The 22150-nt window shown below is 33.1% G+C and overlaps 2 protein-coding genes across 2 annotated transcripts; one reads left to right on the top strand and one right to left on the bottom strand.

The window, feature by feature from the left end:
* Nucleotides 1-4741: 4741 nt before the first annotated feature.
* Nucleotides 4742-7835, top strand: LOC132620156 (uncharacterized). Its single transcript, XM_060334856.1, has 5 exons — nucleotides 4742-4872; nucleotides 5917-6588; nucleotides 6725-6739; nucleotides 6930-7229; nucleotides 7375-7835. Exons 2-5 carry the CDS (start codon nucleotides 5966-5968, stop codon nucleotides 7394-7396), a joined length of 960 nt encoding a protein of 319 aa, XP_060190839.1. The 5' UTR covers nucleotides 4742-4872; nucleotides 5917-5965; the 3' UTR covers nucleotides 7397-7835.
* Nucleotides 7836-10986: 3151 nt separating this feature from the next.
* LOC132617176 (amino acid transporter AVT3B-like) lies at nucleotides 10987-13060 on the bottom strand. Its single transcript, XM_060332121.1, has one exon. The coding sequence runs from the start codon at nucleotides 12625-12627 to the stop codon at nucleotides 11383-11385; it is 1245 nt and encodes a 414-aa protein (XP_060188104.1). The 5' UTR covers nucleotides 12628-13060; the 3' UTR covers nucleotides 10987-11382.
* Nucleotides 13061-22150: the final 9090 nt, after the last annotated feature.

Raw genomic sequence — 22150 nt, forward strand, 5'->3', positions numbered from 1 at the left:
TGTTCCTCTTTTGCTTGTTTATGTTTTTGAGAGGCGATCCTTGCGATCTTTGACTTAATGCTCGTCGTCGATTAATGAACTCCAATGCTGATTCATTTTTTCGTTGCTTGGTATTTGCCAAAGTCCATTATACTCGGTTACTATTTCGACTGGTGCTATAAAACGGGCTAAGAATTATTTGTTTTTGATTTGACCAAAACTGTCCCTTATCTTAAAGGATAGGTTCAAAATAGTCCTCACGTATGCAATGAATAGTTTTGGTCCTTAAGTCTGATAAGAGTTAACACTTTTAGTTTCTGTCATGTTTATCAATTTATATTCGTTTAATTCAATGAAAATAAATTTTTTAACCATAAATACTAAGAAAGTCTCATCAAATCCTAAAATACGCAACACAAAAAATTGTACTAGACACCAAAAAGATATTAAAAAAATAGCAAAAATTAGATCTCAAAAAGCTACACTAGACTCCAGAAATAAATCAAAATAGCAGAAACTATAAAATTGTACCTCTAAATATGAGTTCCAGCTAATTTTTTTCATAGTTCTCCTCAAATCTAACAGACGCAGTTCAGTAAATATTTAACAGAGACGAAAAGTTTCAGCTTTTGCCAAACTTAATGGACCAAAACTGTTCAGTGCATATTTAAGAGGACTATTTTGAACCTATTCTCAAACATAAGGGACCATTTTTGTCATTCTCTCCTATAAATTTTATGAGTAAAATAGAAGTCGAATCGTCGTGCAAAATGTTTAATTCATTTAACACACAAATTTTACACTCCATCACTTAAGAGATTATAGCCTTGAAAATTTAAAGAGCTAAAAAAAAAAAAAAACTGCCATATTGGATCATGTTGTTGGAGCAGAAACTATATGTAGCATAAATAAAGTTGATAGAGGGTTAAGTAAGAGAGAAAGATAATACTTTTTTTTTTTTTTGGTAAAAAAATTGATTTCATTACCAAAGTGAGAATTACAAATCAGAAAAAAAAAAAAAAAAAAAAAAAGAACTGGACAACCCCCAGTTCTGTAGCAACAACTACCACTAATCAAACCTACTTTCAACACTACATTCAATCAGACCATCAAGATCACAATTTCAACATAAAAACAAAAACTGCCTATTACAAGGGAAAGGAGTTTAGATTGGACAGTAACATAGCCAGTTTTGGCCTCATTCCACCCCTGAGATGAACTCCCTGGACAATCATTCTTAGCAACACTGGTCCATCTCTAGCCTTTCCTTTAAAAATCCTGTTATTCCTCTCCTGCCATATGTGATACATAGTTGAAGCAAGGGCCATTCTATATACCTCAGCAATTGGTTGCTTCCCTTTACAGTGAGTTACACCCCAGCTTGTTTCATCCTCTCATCTGTATGTTTGCCTATTTACGTTGAGCCACAATAAGATCTTTTGCCAGATCTGATTTGAGTAAGAACAGCTAAAAAACAGATGACTGATCCCTCTGATGCACATAGCACACATTCAACATTATCAACACAGCCCCATCCAGCCAGTCTATCCTTTGTGAGTAGTCTATTATGAAGTGACAGATATAATATGAATATTCAATTAGGGCAAGCAACATTATTACAAATCATTTTCCTCTATTCAACCTTCTGATAGTCACCCCTAAGCTTTAAGCACAGTTGTTTGATTGAGAACTTGTCAATTTGCTCGACATTGTTCTCAATCCAACCAGCAGTTTCAAAGTATTTAGAAGCTTGGAGTATTTTCCTGACCATCCAGGATGCTTGAGGTACTATAACACCCCATATTGTTCCTTGTTTCCCATATTACATATGCATTCACTGCACCCACATCTTATCCTTCTTTTTGCTCAGGTTCCACAATAACTTGCATATGACAGCCCTATTCCAAGTCTGAACATCCAAGAAATTAAACCCTCCTGCTGTTCTAGGACTGCACAATTGTTCCCAGGAGATCAATGCTTTTTTTGATGTATCCACTCCTCTGTCCAGAGAAATCTTCATAGACTTTCAATACATTTGATAACTTTCTTGGGCAATATGAACACTTGAGACCAGAAAACTTGAACTGAGAATAACACACTCTTGATGAACTGAGTTCTTCCTGCATAGGATAGAAATCTAGAAGTCCAACTTTGTATTTTGCCCATAATTTTATCAATCTGGGGTTGGAACTGTAGTATTGACACTCTTTTAGTACTAAAGGGCACACCTAAGTATCTAAAAGGTAGATATCCCTGTGAGAAACCCAACTCTTGCAGAATTTCCTCTTGTACTTCACTAGGGACACCTCCAAAATAAATGGAACTCTTGTCATTGTTAGCAACAAGCCAGAAGCTGCTGAGAATTCCAAGAATAGCCCATAGAAAAGTTTTACAGAATCAGTGTCTCTTCTACTGAACAATAGTAGGTCATCAGCAAAGCTCAATTGAACTATATGCATCCTTTCACACTTAGGAAGGTAGTTAAAATCAGGAATATGTCTCAGTTTCTTGAGAAAAATAATACTTAATAGGTTTGTGATCATGTGGTTCAAATTGTGACTCTTGAACTGCCTAGTTAAGAACAATATGTGGATTAGGTGAAAAGAGATTTAATGTATATGATTTTGCAATATGATTTTACAAATGAGAGTGAGTGGTTTTGTTAATTCGGTATTAAGTTTGGGAGTACGTTTATCCATTGTTTGGTTATTGATATTAGCTAATATAAGTATAAATTTTATAATACTCCTTGTTCAAAATTAAACGACTCCTAAACGTACCTCTCTACTAGATGAAATATTTCAACATTATCTTCTCTTATAGATTTATACTTTCAACCATTCATACCGTTATCCTTAAGAAATAAACTATTCTTTACTAACAAATAAACTATTCTTTATCCTTAATTCTAACGAAATTTCAACTTATAGTATAATGAAAGATAACTCTTAACTATAATTAAGAGCGAACTTAAATTTCAATTATTTTCTTAAAATATTTTTACACTAATCTAATTCATGCTGGAGTTTCGTTAAAATCAAATAATAATACTGATGATAAAGATATGAATGATGTCAATATATAACGAAAGTTAAATTAAATACCACCAAAGAATGTGGTGCTGGATGTGGCTATTCTTCTCTTAATCAAAGGTCTCAGTTTCGAGCTTTGAATATACACTAGAACTATAGGGAACATTTCATTGAATGGGCCTACATAACAACTTTGGACCTAACTCACAGCCCAAAAACTAGCTTAAGGTGGGAGAGCCCAATACTATTTAAATCCGCATAAGCACACTATGCCCAACGATGTGGACATAACACCCTACGCGACGCGAATCTGGAATAGCCGGGCTCTAATGCAGGTGCCAGACATCAGATAAAAAAAAAGAGTAAAATTAAATACTTCATATAATGAAGGGAAAATGACCTAATAATACTACTTAAAACTCTATATTACAAAACATAAGGATACTTTTTCTTATTTACAAAACATACCAATAAAATTACATAGTATACCAAATTTTGATTTAATGGGATCCCACGATTATAGGATTTTTTTTTTAAGGAAAAGAATCTGATTTTAAATATGGGCTTAATTTTAGGATAGTTACCAATCAATTTCTTCTATTTTAAAAAGATTTCTCTCTCCCTCTCTCTCTCCTTCTATGATAAACACCATTTTGAAACCTAAAAATCATCTTCTCTCCTAAAATAAATTTTCAAACTAATATTACAAAGTATTTTTTTTTATTATTGACATGTGTATTAATTTTATATAAAAATTGATTTGTATCGTTTTGAGATATGTGTGATCATTGTGTGTTTGAAATCTTTATATATTATATAAAATGTAGTTTTCAAAAATGTTGAAAACTAATATATGTACGAAATGTGTATGAAATTTGCTATATATCACTTAGATATAAGCGGTACAATGTGTATGAAATGCGAATAAATTTGATATGAATTAGTGTATGGAATCTGATTTGTATCAATCACAAAACTTATTATACATGTATACTTTCTATAATCTATACATACTTTGATAAGATTTTATACAATTTATATGTACTTATCATAATAAAATATACACACAACTTTTACACATATTTCATACATAAAAATTATAATAAATTTATACAGTTATACATGTTGCATACAAAAATTTATACATATTTATTTTTTGGTGTATGAACTTTGTATGAAATCTGTTTTGTATCAATTACAAATTTATTATACATATTTTCTCAAAATTTATACATACTTTGATTATATTTTATACAATTTAAATGTACTTTATGATAATCAAAATACACATACGATTTTTATACATGTTTCATATATAAAAATTATTACAAATTTATACAGTTATACATATTGCATACTAAAATTTTACATATATGTTTTCTGGTGTATGAACTTTGTACATAAAAATTACCGATTAGCATGGACTTTTTGAGTAAAAGTTGGAGAAAATTAAGGAACAATATCTCTTAATTTTGAATGGAGAGAGAAAAGTGAATGAAATAAAAGAGCAAAAGTTGGAGAAAATTAGGAAATAATATTTTTTAATTTTGAATGAAGAGAAAAAAAGTGAATAAAATAAGAAAAATAGTTTATTTAATGTGTTTTATTTACTTCTTTTTAAATTATTTAATTTGTATAGATTTTGTAATAAATCTATGGGTATATTTTACAAATGGTAAAGTATGTCATTTTCTATAAATATACCCGCTTATTTGTGTAGATATATTGAACTTTTTTTCAACATATTATGATCTTCAAACATTGCTCTCTCACCATTTTTCTTCCTCATATGTTCCTATCATCCTTTGCTCTGAAAACCCTAATTTCAACTTTCTTTTATTACCTAAGATGACAAAATCAGGTATTTTTCTCCTTATGTTATTCTCACTGCATTCAATTTTTGCTTTCCTTTTATATATCCAAATTTATGCAGAGACACATTTAACAAGCTAAGCATAATTTAGATTTTGCATAATCCCTTTAAATCAAGATGTATGTATATATATATATATATATATATATATATATATATATATATATATATATATATATATATATATATATATATATATATATATATATATATATATATATATATATATATATATATATATATATATATATTGAGAGTTGGTGCACTGGCTTGAGTGTGAATGATTCTTGTTCTGTTTGGTTTTTATTATTCTTCCTCTTTTATGGGTTTGCATTGAATTTGTACTTGTGCTGTTTGATTTTGATTCAACTTGTTAAGTGATTGTATTTAAGGTTGTCCTAAGGCAAGATTCTGTAAAATCTGATGTGGTTTTTGGAAATCACAGCTAGAAATGTTATATTGAGCTGTTTTATAGCCTGTTTGTGTTTGGCCAACCTTTTGGGAAACCAAAAGTGATTGTTTTATAAAGTTGAGGTGTTTGACCAAGATTTTTTTTGGTGGTGGGGGGTGGGGGGTGGGGGGGTGGGGTGGGGAGTGCTTTTGATTAATAGCAAAAGCTAAAAAAGTGGATTTTTTCATTTTTGGCGCATCGGCTGAAATTAATTATGGCTCGCTAGCCAAATATACAAGATATATACACCAGTATGTATATTATGTGTATAGTATATTTATTGTAACTAATATACAGAACCTGTACATTTGCTGGCTATTATGTTTTTGAGCAGTCCAAAAATGTAATTATCACATCTTTTACATGGAAGCACTTTTGGGACCTTGGCCAAACACAAATTACTGCTCTAATATTGACAAAAGTGTTTTTCAAATTGATCAGCCAAACATGAATTGTTATCCTCCTAAAGTACTTTTTTCGAAAAATATTTCGGTCAAAAAAACACTTTTGAAAGCTTGGCAAAACAGACTATTAGTCATATACTTCATGCTAAAGGTGTGATCTGTACTGTTTTTTTGTAGTTTAAGGATTGTTGAAGCAATCAGCTTATGTGTAGACGTAGAGAAAAATATGGAAGGGAATGCATGTGAAATCGATCACTTAGATTCAGATGTGGTTTTGCCTCCTCGAAAACGGCTTCTAGCAGGACTGACAAATCAGAATTTTGATGTTAATCCATGTACCCCATCCCCACCTATTGAGTTCGATATCCGTCTTAATAACTTATTGAAGTTTCACTCGGATGATTGTAATCGTTCCATTGAGGAGATTGTCGAGGCCTCAAGAGTGGAAGCTCTAAAAGCTGTTGAGCTTGCAAAATCTGCAAGAGATGTTGCTGAAGAGAAAGCTGAAAAAGCAGCAAAAGCCATGGCTGCTGCTAAGAGCGCTATGGAGTTGGTTGCTACTGTTTCCGATGAGGTAACTGGTAGAGACAAATACACGACGAAGAATAAGATAAAGAAGCATGTTCCTGTTCAGATGTTGTATAATAAGTGTAAAGGAACCAAGGATTGTAGAAAGGATGAAGATTTAGCCCCGACATTACGTAGGTCAATAAACAGCTCTCCAAGAATTTCAAAGAACTCAACTTCTGACGGTAGAAATCACAAACATAAGAGGCTTAAAAATGCTTCTCCTTCCGAAAAGGCTAAGTTTCAGGATGGAAGTACATCCACTACAAAGAATCGGAATTAGCTACGAACTTCGTGGCTAATCCATCAGTAAATTGCTCGTAGCTAACAGAATTTTTTGCAGTCGCTAATTAGGATTAGCGACAGATTTTGTTGTTTAGCTACGGAATTTTTCTGTTGCTAATTCCTGTTTTTTCAGTAGTGGTCATGGGAAGTAAACCGACCTTCGGATTGATATTGCTGCTATTAAGGAATCAAATTGTCCTAGCCAGGAGGAAGACCTAATTAGAGTAGACTTAAGCATCACAAAATTCAATAAAGCCGACCACGGAATGATGGAAAATGGGGGATCATCTCTATCTTGTAATGCTGTCTTTCTCAAAAAAAGAAAATGGTAAAGGATAACCAATGAACTTGAAGGAGAAATTTGGAGAATCTCTGGATGATATTTGTAACATTGGCAAAAAGAAGGGGAGGATAAAACAGAAAAAATTACCCCTCAGCATTTGCAGTTTCAGGGATAAAGTGAACCCCAAAATGGACATGAATTCCAAAAGTTCTTCGTTACCTGTTGAGAGGTCATCTACATGGAAGTGCCAAGCTTTTAAGGCACCGACTTGCGTTAAACAGTCAGTCGATGTAATCAGTCTTCGCATTTTTAGTTTCAAGAGGAGCGGCTACCATGATGGAACTTTTAGTCTGAGGTAGTTTCTCCTTCGTGTTTTCCATGTTTCCTTCTTTTTATAGATATGGCCTCTTCCATTCCTTAGTTTGAATAAACGTGTCTATCTTGATATTTAACTGCTTGCATATTTATTTTCCACATAATGTTGCCTATATTTGCTTCAGCAAAGCCAGAATGAGATGGTGAAAAAATTATGTATTTGCGGAGATTACTCTTGAATATCTCAATTCACAGATGTACAATATTCTACCGTGGATTCAGAAAAACTTCATGGATCAAACTTTAATGCCTCCCAATTAAGCAGTTCTTATTTTTGTTTTCTAGGTTCTAGGACTTGCCTTCTCGTTTACCAATGAGTTTTCGGTTTGACAGGATTTTGTTAGGTTATGGATTTCCATTTCCTAGTTTACTTCTGTTAGTGGTCATCATCAGTAGCATTAGAAGTGTAACATTTTTTGTCAAAGGAGACTCATGTATGTCTCTTCCTTTCATTCATCTCACTGTAACATTATTATTGATGTACATATGTAAAGCAGTAGCATTGTTTTTTTGTGTGTCTAAGAGGATTATAAACCAATACACCATCAATCTATCGTAAAGCATGATGATTTTCTTGAATCAATAATTCAATCTCTTCAGAGCATTTCACTGAAAGATCTTGATGGTAACTGTATGTAGCGTTCCTCAGGATTTCACCCCCTAATATTGGTTGCAAATCCATTTTTTTTTTAACGAGGTCAAACTGTTGAACAATGGCACTGAAAGATCATAGTTCTGTACATCTCCTTGTAAATCAAAGGATACCAATAGCCACTTTTAGGACTGTTATTTAAAAGCTGTCCAGCATTTGTCATTATTTAGCCAAATAGGAAAACTCTTCTACCGCTTCTTCTGCTTGGATATTCTTCTGCCCCCTTCATCTTGTTTCTTCTTTCCCTCAAACTTTCTCAATCGAAACGAAGAAACTACTACTAAAATTCGCAAGCAAAAGAACAAAAAAAAAAAAAAAAAAAAAGGAAATAATGTAGAAAAGAGAAGAAGAAAGAAATTGAACCTCAAGTTTGCTTGGAAATAGAGGTTGATGAAAAGCTTGATGTTGAAGGAGAAAACTGCTAAAAAATACAAGAAGCCACTTAATGATTTTGATGAAATGAGCTTTAGGCCATTATCTTGAAGTTTGAATTGCCACAGTTCAAACTAAAACAATTGAATAGTGGCTTGACCCATGTAGTTCGCATTGTGTTGGATCACGCTTAGGGCTTTCACTCCGCTTTCACTTCCATATCAGGAACGTTGACTTGCACTTACAATATTGAATTTGACTTTCCTGAATTCTTGCTCCTGGCTTATATTCACATAGGCCACTCATAAGAATAAGACGTTCAACTTCTTAAAATACATGTAACTGAGAGTCATCATATCAGCGCCTACTGGAATGAGATACTTGTGACATGAATCAGTTCCCCTTCAATAGAACGAAGTGAACTAGTAAATCCTCCTCTTCATACTTAGGCAACTTCTGTTTCAAAGCCATTGATGAATTACAGGGTTGGCAGGATGATTGAACTTTGGAGAACCAGGTCTTGGTATAGCGAAGAGTGAAGAAGCGCAACAGAAGAAACCACAGCAAAGTGATTAAATTTTGCATTGTAAATTGTGGCTATATTTTAAACAGCACCATTAAATTGGGACTGAATGTCATTTCTACAGTAAAAAAAAATAATGACATGCTATTTTAGTCAAAACCATCAATGTTATGATCCGTGCCTTTTCTTAGGGAGGATAAAGAAAAACAAGAAGAAAATGCTAAGTTCTCTACTGTGGTAGAGGGAATGCACTCTTATCTCCTTATACAATCTTGGACAATTCTCAACTCATGGACTGACTTTTAGAGTTAAGTTAGACTATAAGAGCCCGTTTGAATTGGCTTATAAGTTGCTTGCTGTTTTCAGCTTTTTTGAGTGTTTGGCTGGCCAGCTTAAAGTCATTTTGTGCTTAAAATAAGCTCAAAAAAATAATTAAGCTCATTTGACTTGACTTATCTAAAACAGCTTATAAGCTGAAAACAGCTTATAAGCCAAAAAAAATAAGTTAGACTACCCCGATCTTATTTTTTTTAGCTTATAAGCTGCAAACAGCTTATAGCATAAGCCCATCCAAATAGGCTCTAAGTCTGTTTTCTTTACATGGTAGCAGCGACAAACCCATTCTTATTTTAGAGTGAACAAGAGTGACTCCCAAATGACGATAACTATGTCTCGATCCTAGACAAGTCAGAATCAGCTATATAATTTCTCATTTTCCAACAGTCACAGCTCCATTAATGGAAGGGAAAAACACATCCATGACAGCAACTACACATCAATGTCAGGAAAGTTAGGTTCACATACATGAGTCCTTACTGTCCAAGAGGTAGAACTTCATTAAAATAAATAGAATAGCATGCCTCAATCCCAAGCAAGTTTGTATCCATTGTATGAATCGGCTGTCTCTAAGAGTAGGAACTTCATTAAAAATAAATAAAAACATTAAGAAAAACTTGATCACATTATAATACATTGGTGCCATATAAAATAGTAGAGAAAAGGACCAAAATCATCCATAATGTTTGGGTTTGGATCAAAATCATACATATTCTTTCACATGGTGCACTAATAGTACATTATGTTTGCATAAGTGGTGCACTTTTAGTCACAATCCCAAATAAATTTGACGGAAAAGAACAAAAATGCCCCTGAACTTTTAGAAAAGGTATAAAAATACTCTTTATTCATCTATTTTGCTAAAACTACCCCTCAATTCAACTTTTTGGCTCATTTATTCCCCTTGACTAACGGACAACACTATTTTAAAAAAAAAAAAAAAAAAAAATTGCACATGACATTTTATTACTGAAAAATTGATTTATTCTTTTAAAAAGAAATCTGAAACCTTGGAATTTTTTTAAATTTGGAAAACTTTTTTTTAACGAGTAAAACCTTGACTAACGGACAACACTAATTTTTTTTCTTTTCAAAATGTGAAAAATTGGATTTTTATAAAAATCTGAAAAAATTAAATTTTTTATGGAAAAACCGTGTTTAAAAAAAAAACCAGAAAACTATCTTTTTTTAAATCTAGAAGAAAATTATGGAGTATTAGTTTTGCACATTTTACTTAAAAAAACAATCAGGTTTTCAGATTTAAAAATTGAATTTTCTAAAAAACAAAAATGGGGTTTCCACCCGATAATTTTTTTTTTCCAAACTTAAAAAAATTCCACATGTTTTAATGAAAATCCAATTCTGTTTTATATATATATATATATATATATATATATATATATATATATAAAAGGCTTACTACATTTGTTTTTTTAAAGAAATGGATGTTGAAAAATTATTTTTCCTTATTCTACAAATAACGATTTTTCAGATTTCTTTTTAAAAGAATAAATCAATTTTTCAGTAATAAAATGTCATGTGCAATTTAATTTTTTTTTTTTTTAAAATAGTGTTGTCCGTTAGTCAAGGGGAATAAATGAGCCAAAAAGTTGAATTGAGGGGTATTTTTAGCAAAATAGATGAATAAAGGGTATTTTTATACCTTTTCTAAAAGTTCAGGGGCATTTTTGTTCTTTTCCATCAAATTTATTTGGGATTGTGACTAAAAGTGCACCACTTATGCAAACATAATGTACTATTAGTGCACCATGTGAAAGAATATGTATGATTTTGATCCAAACCCAAACATTATGGATGATTTTGGTCCTTTTCTCTAAAATAGTACAAAGAAGAGAACCAAATAGCCATTTTAGCAAGCTATGACCATTTGCAATGAATACTAAGTGGACATGATTATGTCCCTTACACTCAACCTCCATAGTTCTACCAAGCCTATTATCAATGGCCTCAGATGGAAGCAAATTTACAAATGGTAGGAAGGAAGAAGAAAAAAAATGGACAACTTACTCCTTGATAGGGATTATAAATACCCTCAAGAGTAAATTGAATCCAATCTGAACCATAATGCATGATGATAAACATCTCTTAAGATTGTACATAAAAAAGGAAAACACACAATTTAAGCCTAACAATTTAAGCCTTCTTGAGCCGAGGGTCTACCCGAAACAACATCTCTACCCCACAAAGGCAAAAGGCAGACTACACCTCACCCTCCCAGACCCCTACAAATTAAGCCTTTTGTCCAAATATATCCAGCACGGAAGAATAAGTTCCATACAGTGACAAAACTGCAGCCATTAGAATAATTGCACCATCACAAGCCAAACCATACCATCTTAGCTCATCTTTAAACACAATCAGATGAAACAAAGCAGGCAACACAAAGCCAAGAATTATGCACACACTGCTCCCAACCAATGACAAGAAATCAGCAAAATTTGGAACCAACAATGCCACAAATGTCACTACCAAAACCACAATCCATCTTAGCCAAACACAATACCTCCCTTCACAAAATCTCCTTTCCACTACTTCATATACTGGATTCATCATCAATGGAAAAGTGAAAAACAAATTTATGCAAAGACCAATTTGAATCAAACTACTAAGCCATCCTTGTCCAAGATTAGTAGTAATTATATCCTTTGTCTCATCACCAAAAGCAAAATATCCCAACACACCAAAAGCACCATACATTAAGGATATCAAAGCCATTGACAAACCTAAGATTTTCCCAAATTTTTGTTTATCTTTTGCCTCAGCTTCCAAAGGCAATACCATTCCAACACCTTCAAATGCATAAACAGCCACACCAAGACCATAAAAGAACACACTAAACCCCCCAAAAGCTTCAAGAGCATGGCTACTTTTTACATAAATCATTACATCTTCAACCATCACAACCCCCATAGCACCTAATTCAACAACATCAGCAAAAATACTCAGAGGGGCTAAATGTGTAAGAGTTGCAATTGAATTCAACCCCAATTGAAATGGAAAACAGCTCCAAATCACCAAGATTTTGGATATTTTAAAACAATATGATAAAGTATTGGCTATGAAAATCATGTAACTGATACAAAAACCAGCTTGAGAAAGCACAATCATAGCATCAACAGCAGATCTACCAACATTTCCACAAACAGCAAATCCTAAATCACCAAAAGATGCAATTTGGGAAGTTTTTTTATTGGATTCAATTTTTCTTCTAGAAAGTACTAGAAGCATCATACAATGATAAGTTAGAAATGCAACTGTAAATAACATTAAAGCACCCATTATCCATCCTGTTCTTTTAAAAGTATATGGAAGACCAAGAACACCAGCACCAACAATAGCTATAAAAACATTACCAAATGTTTTTGAAGGTGAGGAAAGGTGTTCCTGATTTTCAATTAAAAGTGGTGTATCTTCTCTTGGAATTTGTAAAACATGTGAGGATGAACTTGCTTTGTCATTTTTTTCAAACCCCATTTCAAGAATCTCAAAGTCAACTCCAAAAATCAGATAAAGATTGGATTTTTAATTTCAAGATTACTTCAATTTTGGGTGAAATTTGAACTTTGATTATGGTGAAAAATTGAAATTTTAATTCAAGATTGAAACTTTTTCAAAACCCCATTTCAAGAATCTCAAATTCAAGTACAAAAAATCAGAGAAAAATTGAAACTTTAGTTCAAGATTGAAACTTTTTCAAAACCCCATATCAAGAATATCAAATACAAGTGCAAAAATAAGATAAAAATTGAATTTTTTATTTCAAGATTAGCTTAATTTTGGGTGGAAATAGTGAATTTTGTTGGGAGAGATTTAAAAAGGGTATAAAGTTTTGTACTTTGATTTATGGTTTTTGGGTTCTGCTAAAATTTGGAGATGATGAAGGTTTTAAAAATGGCAATTGCGTGGTGCTGAGCTGTAGGCTGTCTTATCAATAGGAATAAAGTTAAAGGGCACTTTCACAAACTACAAAAAGAGACAATAAGGTCATATTATTATTTGTTTAAAAAATATTGTCTTAATTTTTTTACGGAAAAAACTTAAATATGTTATCGAACTATTAGAAATGACTCATTTATGCTATTCGTTAATAATTTGACTCATTTATGCTATCAAGCTATCAGAAATGGCTCATCCATGCCATTTTTCAATAAAGTCGGTTTTACAATACCAGATATGACACTTGGTCACTAATTAGAGGTCTACGTCGTTTAATTAAACCAGCAAAAATTAAATCCTAAATTAAACTGAAATCAACCCACAAATCTGTGCTGGTTTAATTAAACGACATGGACCTCTAATTGGAGGCAAATTGTCATATCTGGTATTGTAAAACCTGAGTTAATGAAAAATGGCATGGATGAACAATATCTGATAGTTCGATGGCATAAATGAGCCAAACTATTGACGAATGGCATAAATGAGTCATTTCCGATAGTTCGATGACATATTTAAGCTTTTTTCGGTTTTTTTATTAGTTTATCTTAAAAAAGATTAAACATGTATGTTTAAAAATAATTTAATTTTATTAGATAATTTATAATCACACAAATATCTACTGCTTATTTTGGATCACATATTTTAAGAAAATTTCTTTATTTCTTAAATTTGTATCAAGTCAAACTAAAACAATCTTTCTATTACAAAGGAAGTATTTTGAATAAAAACAAAAATAAAATATCATACACGTCTCTTTTTTTAGATATTTTATATATTTGTTTGTATAAAGAAGTGTCAAGAAAATATCGATGGTACACGTATCTTTTTTTATGAAGACAAAATTATTGTTTGCAAAAAGAAGTCATTTTTTATATAGTTCTGTTTGTTTTGCGGTTGATGATAACGAAAGTTGATAAACGATGCTTTTGATAGCAATAATATATAGAGGTTCTCAATAAGTTATCCATATATTTATCAAAAGCTTTGCAAATAATCGGCTGCAACCATTTATTAACATTAAAATACACTGTAACATTTTGTCTTTGTACTATGGGAAAAGATAAAAAAAGGAATTTGCCAGATCAGATTATAATTTAGTACGAGATTAATTATCATCGATCGTGGTGTGACGTATGAATCTCCTATTTTAATAAGAGGTTTTAAGATTCAATTGTAGGAATGAACTTTTTTAATAGGAAGCATTTATTTTTTAATGGTCTTACGCCGCAAAAATTTGAATTAATCAGACCCTAAAATAGATAATTCATCAGACTAAACCATAAGACAAAAATGAAATTAATTAGTGGAATTAAAAATGTGGCAGGTAATTCTACCTAATAATACCTACCGACATCATTTGCTCACGAATCAATCTCATATTTTCTATTAAATTAAGGGTGAAAAATACACTTTGCAAGTCATTCGATTATTTAAAATCTGACCCTAGGAGTTATAAACTACATTTTTCACCTTAGTTTGAGATTGATATGTGAGCAAATGATATTGGTCGGTATTATGGATGTATATACATATATATTGAATATTAATTATATAAAAAAAAAATGATTAATGACAATATTTTTCTTCAAAAATATCAACCTATATTTTTGCGAACGCTTGCTCTTAATTTAACAACATATGAATGGTTCTTTGAGATCAGTTAATCTATTAGCAACCTGAAGAATACCATAATAAGCATAAATATGCCGTATTTTTTGTTTTTTCATTTGGTTGGTGAGGTTATTGATGATTCCTAACTCATCCCATGTTTTGTTGGTCTTTATCACCTTCAGAAAGTTTGTCTGTTTGAGTATTTGGATGAGATCAAAAGAAGATCAAGAAAAGCAACCAATTAAAAAATTATTAATTGCTTCAAGATCTGTCATTTTATTTTATGTACTAATCTTTTTGTGTACAAAACCACTTTGTCCTCTTCTTAATGATTATTGATAACAATCCGTTTTTCATGTTTGTTTTTCTTTGACTTTTTTGTATCTTCAAATGAGAAAAAGAAGCCTATCAACGTGACATTGCAAATTGGTTGAGACTTGGGGTGGGAGAGGAGGGGGGTTGTATTTCGTAATGTTTTTTAATTTTCTCATGTTCGTTTAGTTAAAAATTTTGAAAAATATTTTTCTTAGGGAAACAAGCTCCTTAAAAATGAAGAAAATAACTTCCCTAATCAAAAAAGGAAAACAAGTCCACAAGTGACATATCACCAACCACCCAACCCCCAACTACCAAACCTCAATCACTCCCGCAACCAATGCACCCAGAGGCGTATCTAGCATCTTAGATGGGGGTTCTTGAACCCCTAATTTCCGACATGGAGCATAAATTTATGTGTAAAAAACTACTAATATTATTATAAATAGTAGATATGAACCTATAACTTTAAAATTATAATGGGTTTAATGCTAAGAATCGCAGGATTGAACCCATAGAGTTTAAATCCTGGATCCACCTCTGCATGCACCACATACCCCCTACCCAACCCAACCCCTCCCACCGCCCCCACCCCACACCCAAAACACCCCCCCCCCCCCCCAAAAAAAAATTCTTTTGGATTTTCTACACCACCCACATCCCTCCACCCCACTCGCACCCTCCCCCCACCTCGTACCTCCACCCCTCACACTGCCCCCCCCCCCCCACCACCACCAACCCCAAAAAAAAATTAAAATTTTCTTCTAGGTTTTCTACACCACCACATCCCCGCTCACCTCGCCCCTCCCGTCCACCCCCCCCCCCCCATTATTTTTTTAATTTCTCTTCTGGGTTTTCTACGGCAACACATCCCTCCCCAACCCCGCCCCCTCCCTCCACCTCCCCCCCCCCCCCCCCCCCCACAACCAGAAAAATTCTTTTTTCTTAAAAAGTTTTAAAAGTTTCTTTTTTTATTTCCCCCCCCCCCCACACACCCCACCACCGCATCCAAAAAATTATTTTTTTTAAATAGTTTTGAATACTTGGGGTGTGGGGGTTGGTGTGGTATGGGGTGGAGTTGGTGGGGCTTAGGTGGGTGTTTTTCGAAAAATATTTTCTACCAACCAAACGAACATGAGAAAATAAGTAAGAAATTCACTTATTTTCTATTACCCAAACGAACATGATAAAATAAGTAGAAATTCACTCATTTTCCAAGAACACATCTTCCAGGAAAACATTTTCCTTGAAATACATTTTCCTCCATACCGAACACACCCTTGGTATTATTTCTATTTCAACCGAATCTTTAATTAGTTTATGTACTGTGAGAAAAGATAAAGAAGGGATTTGCTAGATGAATTTACGATATAGTATAAATTAATTATCATCTATAATTGTATAGTGAGATAGATAAAATTCTTTTATTATCAATCAAAGGTTTAAGATTCAATTTTAGAAATGAAAAAAATTCCATATAAGAAGCGCAATCCTTTAACAAGTTTTATACAACGCAAATCCGAAGTAATCGAACCTGAAAATAGGATTAAACCATAAAACAGGTACTCCATTAAATTAATTTAGTGAAATTAAAAATGCGGCAGGTTATTCTACCTAATAATGCCTACCCATATCATTTGCTCACGAATCAATCTCATATTTTCTAAATTAAATAAGGATGAAAAACACCCTTAATTTGCAAGTCATTCAATTCTATAAATCTCCCCAAGGAGTTACAAAGTGTATTTTTCACCTTGGTTTAATACTAGACAAGATGAGAATGATTTGTGAGCAAATGATATTTGATGGTATTATGGACGTATATTCATATAAATTGAATATTATATCAACTGATAAATGACAATCCCTTTTTTTTATTTTTTTATTTTAAATCCAGCTATCTTTTTATTGATGATTCCTAAGTTCATCCCATATTTTCTTGGTCTTATCATCTTCACAAAGTTTGTCTACTTGAGTATTTGTAGTACAAGATCAAAAGAAGATCAAGATAAGCAGCCAATTAAAAATATTAATTGCTTCAAGAGCTGTCATTTTATTTACGTACTTTGTCCTCTTCTTAATGATTATTGACAACAATCCGTTCTTCATGTTGTTGTTGTTGTTTTTGTGACTTTTGAATATCTTGGAATGAGAAAAAGAAACCTGTCAACGTGACATTGTAAATTGGTGAGACTTGGTATTATTCCTATTTCCACCGAATCGTTAATTAGTTCAACCAAATTTGCCTCAGAAAATATACTAACAACAATAACGGAAAAAGGCCTAAAATACCCTTGAACTATTGAAAATGGAGCAAAAATACCCTCCATCCACCTTTCAGCCCCCAAATACCCTTACCATCCACCTATTGGGTCTAAAATACCCCTATTGCTAACAGAATATTCTGGTCAAACACGTGGCATTTTTTTATTGGTTGGCTTATAAAATTAATTAAACTAATTGACCAGATAACCCAAGTGCCCCCCACCCCCTACCCCCCCCCGACCCCCCACCCCCCCGGTGAATTTTTTTTTTTTTTTTGAAAAAAAAGTTGACATTTTTTTTTGCACCCCACCCCGCACCCCTACCCCCCCCCCCCCCCCCGACGCAAAAAAAATTAATATTTTTGAAAAAAAAAGTTTTGACGTTTTTTTGTGGGTTTTTTTAGCTGGGAGGGGAGGGGGGCGTAGGGGGAGGGTGCGGGGTGGAAAAAAAGTCATCTTGTGCCTTTTAGATTTTTGGGGGGTGGGGGTGCGGGGGAGGTGTAGGGCGCGGGGTGAGGTGCAAAAAAAATATTGTAGTCTACACTTGTGCCTTTTAGATTTTTGGTTGAAAATATACCATGTTTTTTAGGGTGAGATATTTTTTTTTTTTGTAACTCAATTACATTAGACATTTTAATATATCAAAACATTTCACAGTACTTGTGCTTTTTACTAGGAAGTTGAGAAGCGTAACAATATTTTTTTTGCACCCCACCCCGCACCCTACACCTCCCCCCCCCCCATCCCAGCTGAAAAAAAAAAGTTGACTTTTTTTTCCACCCCGCACCCTCCCCCTCCCCCCACCCCCCAAACCCCGCACCCTACGCCCCCCTCCCCTCCCAGCTAAAAAAACCCAAAAAAAACGTCAAATTTTTTTTTTTCAAAAATGTTAATTTTTTTTGCGTCGGGGGGGGGGGGGTAGGGGTGCGGGGGAGGGGTAGGGTGCGGGGTGGGGTGCAAAAAGAAATGTCAACTTTTTTTTCAAAAAAAAAAAAAAATTCACCGGGGGGGGGGGAGGTCGGGTCGGGGGGTGGGGGGCACTATCTGGTCAATATTGCAAAAGTTATTTAGTTTAATTAATTTTATAATCCAACCAATAGAAAAATGACACGTGTTTAATGAAAAGATTCTGTTAGTGATAAGGGTATTTTAGACACAATAGGTGGTGATAAGGGTAGTTTAGACCCAATAGGTGGATGATAAGGGTATTTGGGGGCTGAAAGGTGGATGAAGGGTATTTTTGCTCAATTTTCAATAGTTCGAGGGTATTTTAGGCCCTTTTCCGCAACAATAAATAATAATTATGCTTCAATACCGAACATGTCTCCTCGGCTATATATACTCTTCTTAGTTGTTGAGGCTCAATTCATGTTACCATCGTACCAAATAAAGCTAAGTTAAATACAGTCAAATTAAATTTCTCTATAATTGCTATTCATTATAATAACATTTCACTATAACAATATGATTTTTTCCGAAACCTATTTTTCATGTTATATATTACTTCTCTATAACAACATTTTATCTATAACAATAGTGACATTCATTATAGCGGTACACTCTTTGTAAAATTGTCTCTCTATAACAGTCAAATTCAAAATATTGTGTAATACAATATTTTGTAAAAAATATATTATGCATAAAAATAAGAAGCTATTGTTAAGAGTCAACTGCTACTTAGGGTAAGATAGAAGAGTCAGTTGTTAAGCTCTTAGACAACTTTCAAGGGAAAGCTATTGAATTTCCTTTTGCTGAAAGTTTGAACAAAATTCTTCATCAATTCAAGCGTTATATTATCACTAAGAGACTAGAATTTACAAAACAACCTATAATTGTAGAATTCATACATCAAACTTGAAATATTTAAATTCTCAATTAATTTTAAATGGATGTGTTCTTTAGATTTTATTTCTTTATCGGTATGGTACAACTAGTTATGGATTTATTAATAATTATTAATCTTTTCAATTTTTAATTAATGAGATATGAAAATCAATTGAGATTTTAAAATTAACAAGTGTATTGTTTTCGTTTATATTTAATACTCCCTTTGTTTCAAATTATGTGAACCTGTTACTATTTGATGAGTCTACGAGGTGGTTCTTTGACCATATTTTTATTACATTGTTTCTAAATTAAGTGAATTACAAATTTTCATGACTTAAAGTACGTTTTGTGTAGTTTATAAATATATAAATTTTATTTTTACAAACTTGAACAATCAATGTCAAAATTTGTATTCAAAGTTATAAAGTTTGGCCCTCGTATTCCGAAAAGATTTACATAAATTGAAACGGATGGAGTATAAAAAATACAAAAAAATAATTATTTGCGCATTTTTCTTTATAACAGCTAAGTGAAATCTAAACATCAAATGAGAATATAGATACATAACAGCACCTCACTATAGCAGGAATGAAATTTTCGGACAAACGCTGTCATTATAGAGAGGTTTGATTGTATATGTAAATAATAGTAATAATGATAGAAATATTAGAAATTCTATACCAAGATTCCTCCTCCTCACTTATATATGAATTTTTTTCTTCTATTGCATCCTATTTTTATCTACGTCTACATTGATCTAAGGAATTATAGGTCTTTCAAGACAACTCTCGTTCATGTGATTTTTTAGTTTAACTCAATCCCTTTTAGCACCTTGATTTATTTATAATTTCAGACCTATGAGCCGGTGCATTTATAGTTTGATACAAGGCATAACCAGAACATTTCAAGCAATTATCTCGTGTTTTATCCTCAATGCGTACTACTTATCTTAAAATTTTAGTAAGTTTATAAATAATGATAGGCCATACCTAATTAATGATTATGTCTCTAGATTGGAATGGGGTTGGCTTATTACACGTCAAATCTTGTTGCTTTCTAGTCGATTTTTCGTTGAGAAACGAAATAGCATGCAGAACCGATGAATCAATGAATACTCATGAGGAATAATGACCTCTTTTTTTTTCTTTTTTCTTTTTTAATAACATGTGAATAAAGAACATCAATAATTTGTGGAAGCCCCCTTCTTACAGAATGCTTTAACACATGGACAAATCAAAACATGCAACCTATGACTATAAAACTATGCAATGATAATCAGTTATAATTTGATTATGACCCCTACAAGTATTCAAGGCAAAATATATCGATTTTTATATCGACAAACTTGATTTACACATTTGAACCACCACATGTTTCGATTGAACATCTGAAGATATGATAAAATGTAGATATTCTAGACTTAAATTTTGAAAAAGCTTTTACTCATGCAGTTAAACAGTCAATACATAGATAAATTAACCACTTAAATATGTTATCTCTAATTATACGCATTAACCTCAATAAGCCGTAAAACCTTATGCAGCAACTAATGCTGATGGTAAATTAAAGGAGAAGTCTTATTATATGTGATTAACTTGTCGACATATTGTCACTACAAGTGATAACGGTAACAGAATAACATAAGTTCGGAAGTAAATACAACTAAATCCAAAAACCCGGTCTGGACTTGGACAAGAGCTCTAATACATAATGATATATGAAAAACTAAACATATATAAGTCTCAAAATACCAAGGTTATAACTGTCTGAGAGTTAATAGACAGATATAGAGGGAAGGAAATCCGGATCCGCAGGATCTGATAGTGGCTCACCCTGAACCTCCAGTAAGAAGGCCTCGGAATCACTCGCGAGGTTGGGAAGTAAAACCAATGACGAACTCTGCACTCAAAAGAAAAGTGCAGCAAGAGAAGTATGAATACAAACACAGGTACTCGTAGGTATCACAGGCCGACAATAATTAGTTCACGCATATAAATAGACATAAATCAACAAGTAGAGAAGATAAGCAATCAGTTACAGTCACGAAATCATGTTTCAAATAAAATCTCAAAGTACTAGAAACCACAAATAAACTTGCTCATCTAAGGTCATAAGCCTAGGTGAAAGTCTCTAATCCATAAGTCCGTCAAGATACAAAGTACACTTTATAAGCAGGCAACATCTCAAGTGAATCGCCAATCAAGAATTCAATGAGTGGGTATGCTACGCAATGATATAAAGAGCTAGACAAATGAAATGCAATGCAATGTAATGTCGTGTTATGCAAATGCTATGCAATGCCCCTCGGGCCTCCTCTCCGTATCGTACACACATGCTAAGAACAATGTCTCATAACCATGACTCATGGGGGACCCACAAAGCATGTACCACTCTCGATCCAGAATATATACCTCAGATCACGAGCACTCTCGTCCGCTCCGGTAACAACCTCGGATTACAGGCACTCTCTTGCTCCGAAAATGACCTCGGATCACGAGCACACTCTCTCTCTTTTATGCTTTCCAGCAAAGACCTCGGAGGCTCTACTCTCTCACTTATCATCATTTCAATAGCAATCATATCAAATTAATAACACATGAAATATGGAATGCATGCCATGTATGAATCAACCTCATCAATATCACATATTGTAGGATCCATAAGGAATTTCCATGAAATACAATTCAAACATAAGTTCATCCATATTATTCTTCCTCGTTTCATAAGATAAATGAGATATTAAGAGACCGAGACAACCACATCAAGTACATGAATATCACAAATATGACGACAAACTCACATAACAGTTGATGATATCAACCTTATCAGAATACAACTCGATCCACACCATGCCCGAAGGCCTATCATGCTTTCCCCGTCAATAACTACTATAAATATACGATTCGCAAATCGAAGTCTAGACATAGGTAAGCAGTAACCTACCTCTAAGGCCGAACAAGTGCCACGAACTAATCCGCTAGAGCCTTCCCTTTCCGAATAGCTTTCGAACGATCAAAGTCTAACTATTAGTTAATCTACATTAG

The sequence above is a fragment of the Lycium barbarum genome, chromosome 11, assembly GCF_019175385.1.
Source record: "Lycium barbarum isolate Lr01 chromosome 11, ASM1917538v2, whole genome shotgun sequence".
NCBI lineage: Eukaryota > Viridiplantae > Streptophyta > Magnoliopsida > Solanales > Solanaceae > Lycium > Lycium barbarum.

Bases quoted from the DNA above. Each gene is read 5' to 3' on its own strand.
- LOC132620156 (XM_060334856.1), top strand. From the start codon at position 5,966: ATGGAAGGGAATGCATGTGAAATCGATCACTTAGATTCAGATGTGGTT. The intron at 7,230-7,374 runs GTAGTTTCTCCT...TATTTGCTTCAG, and splicing joins GATGGAACTTTTAGTCTGAG to CAAAGCCAGAATGAGATGGT.
- LOC132617176 (XM_060332121.1), bottom strand. From the start codon at position 12,627: ATGGGGTTTGAAAAAAATGACAAAGCAAGTTCATCCTCACATGTTTTA.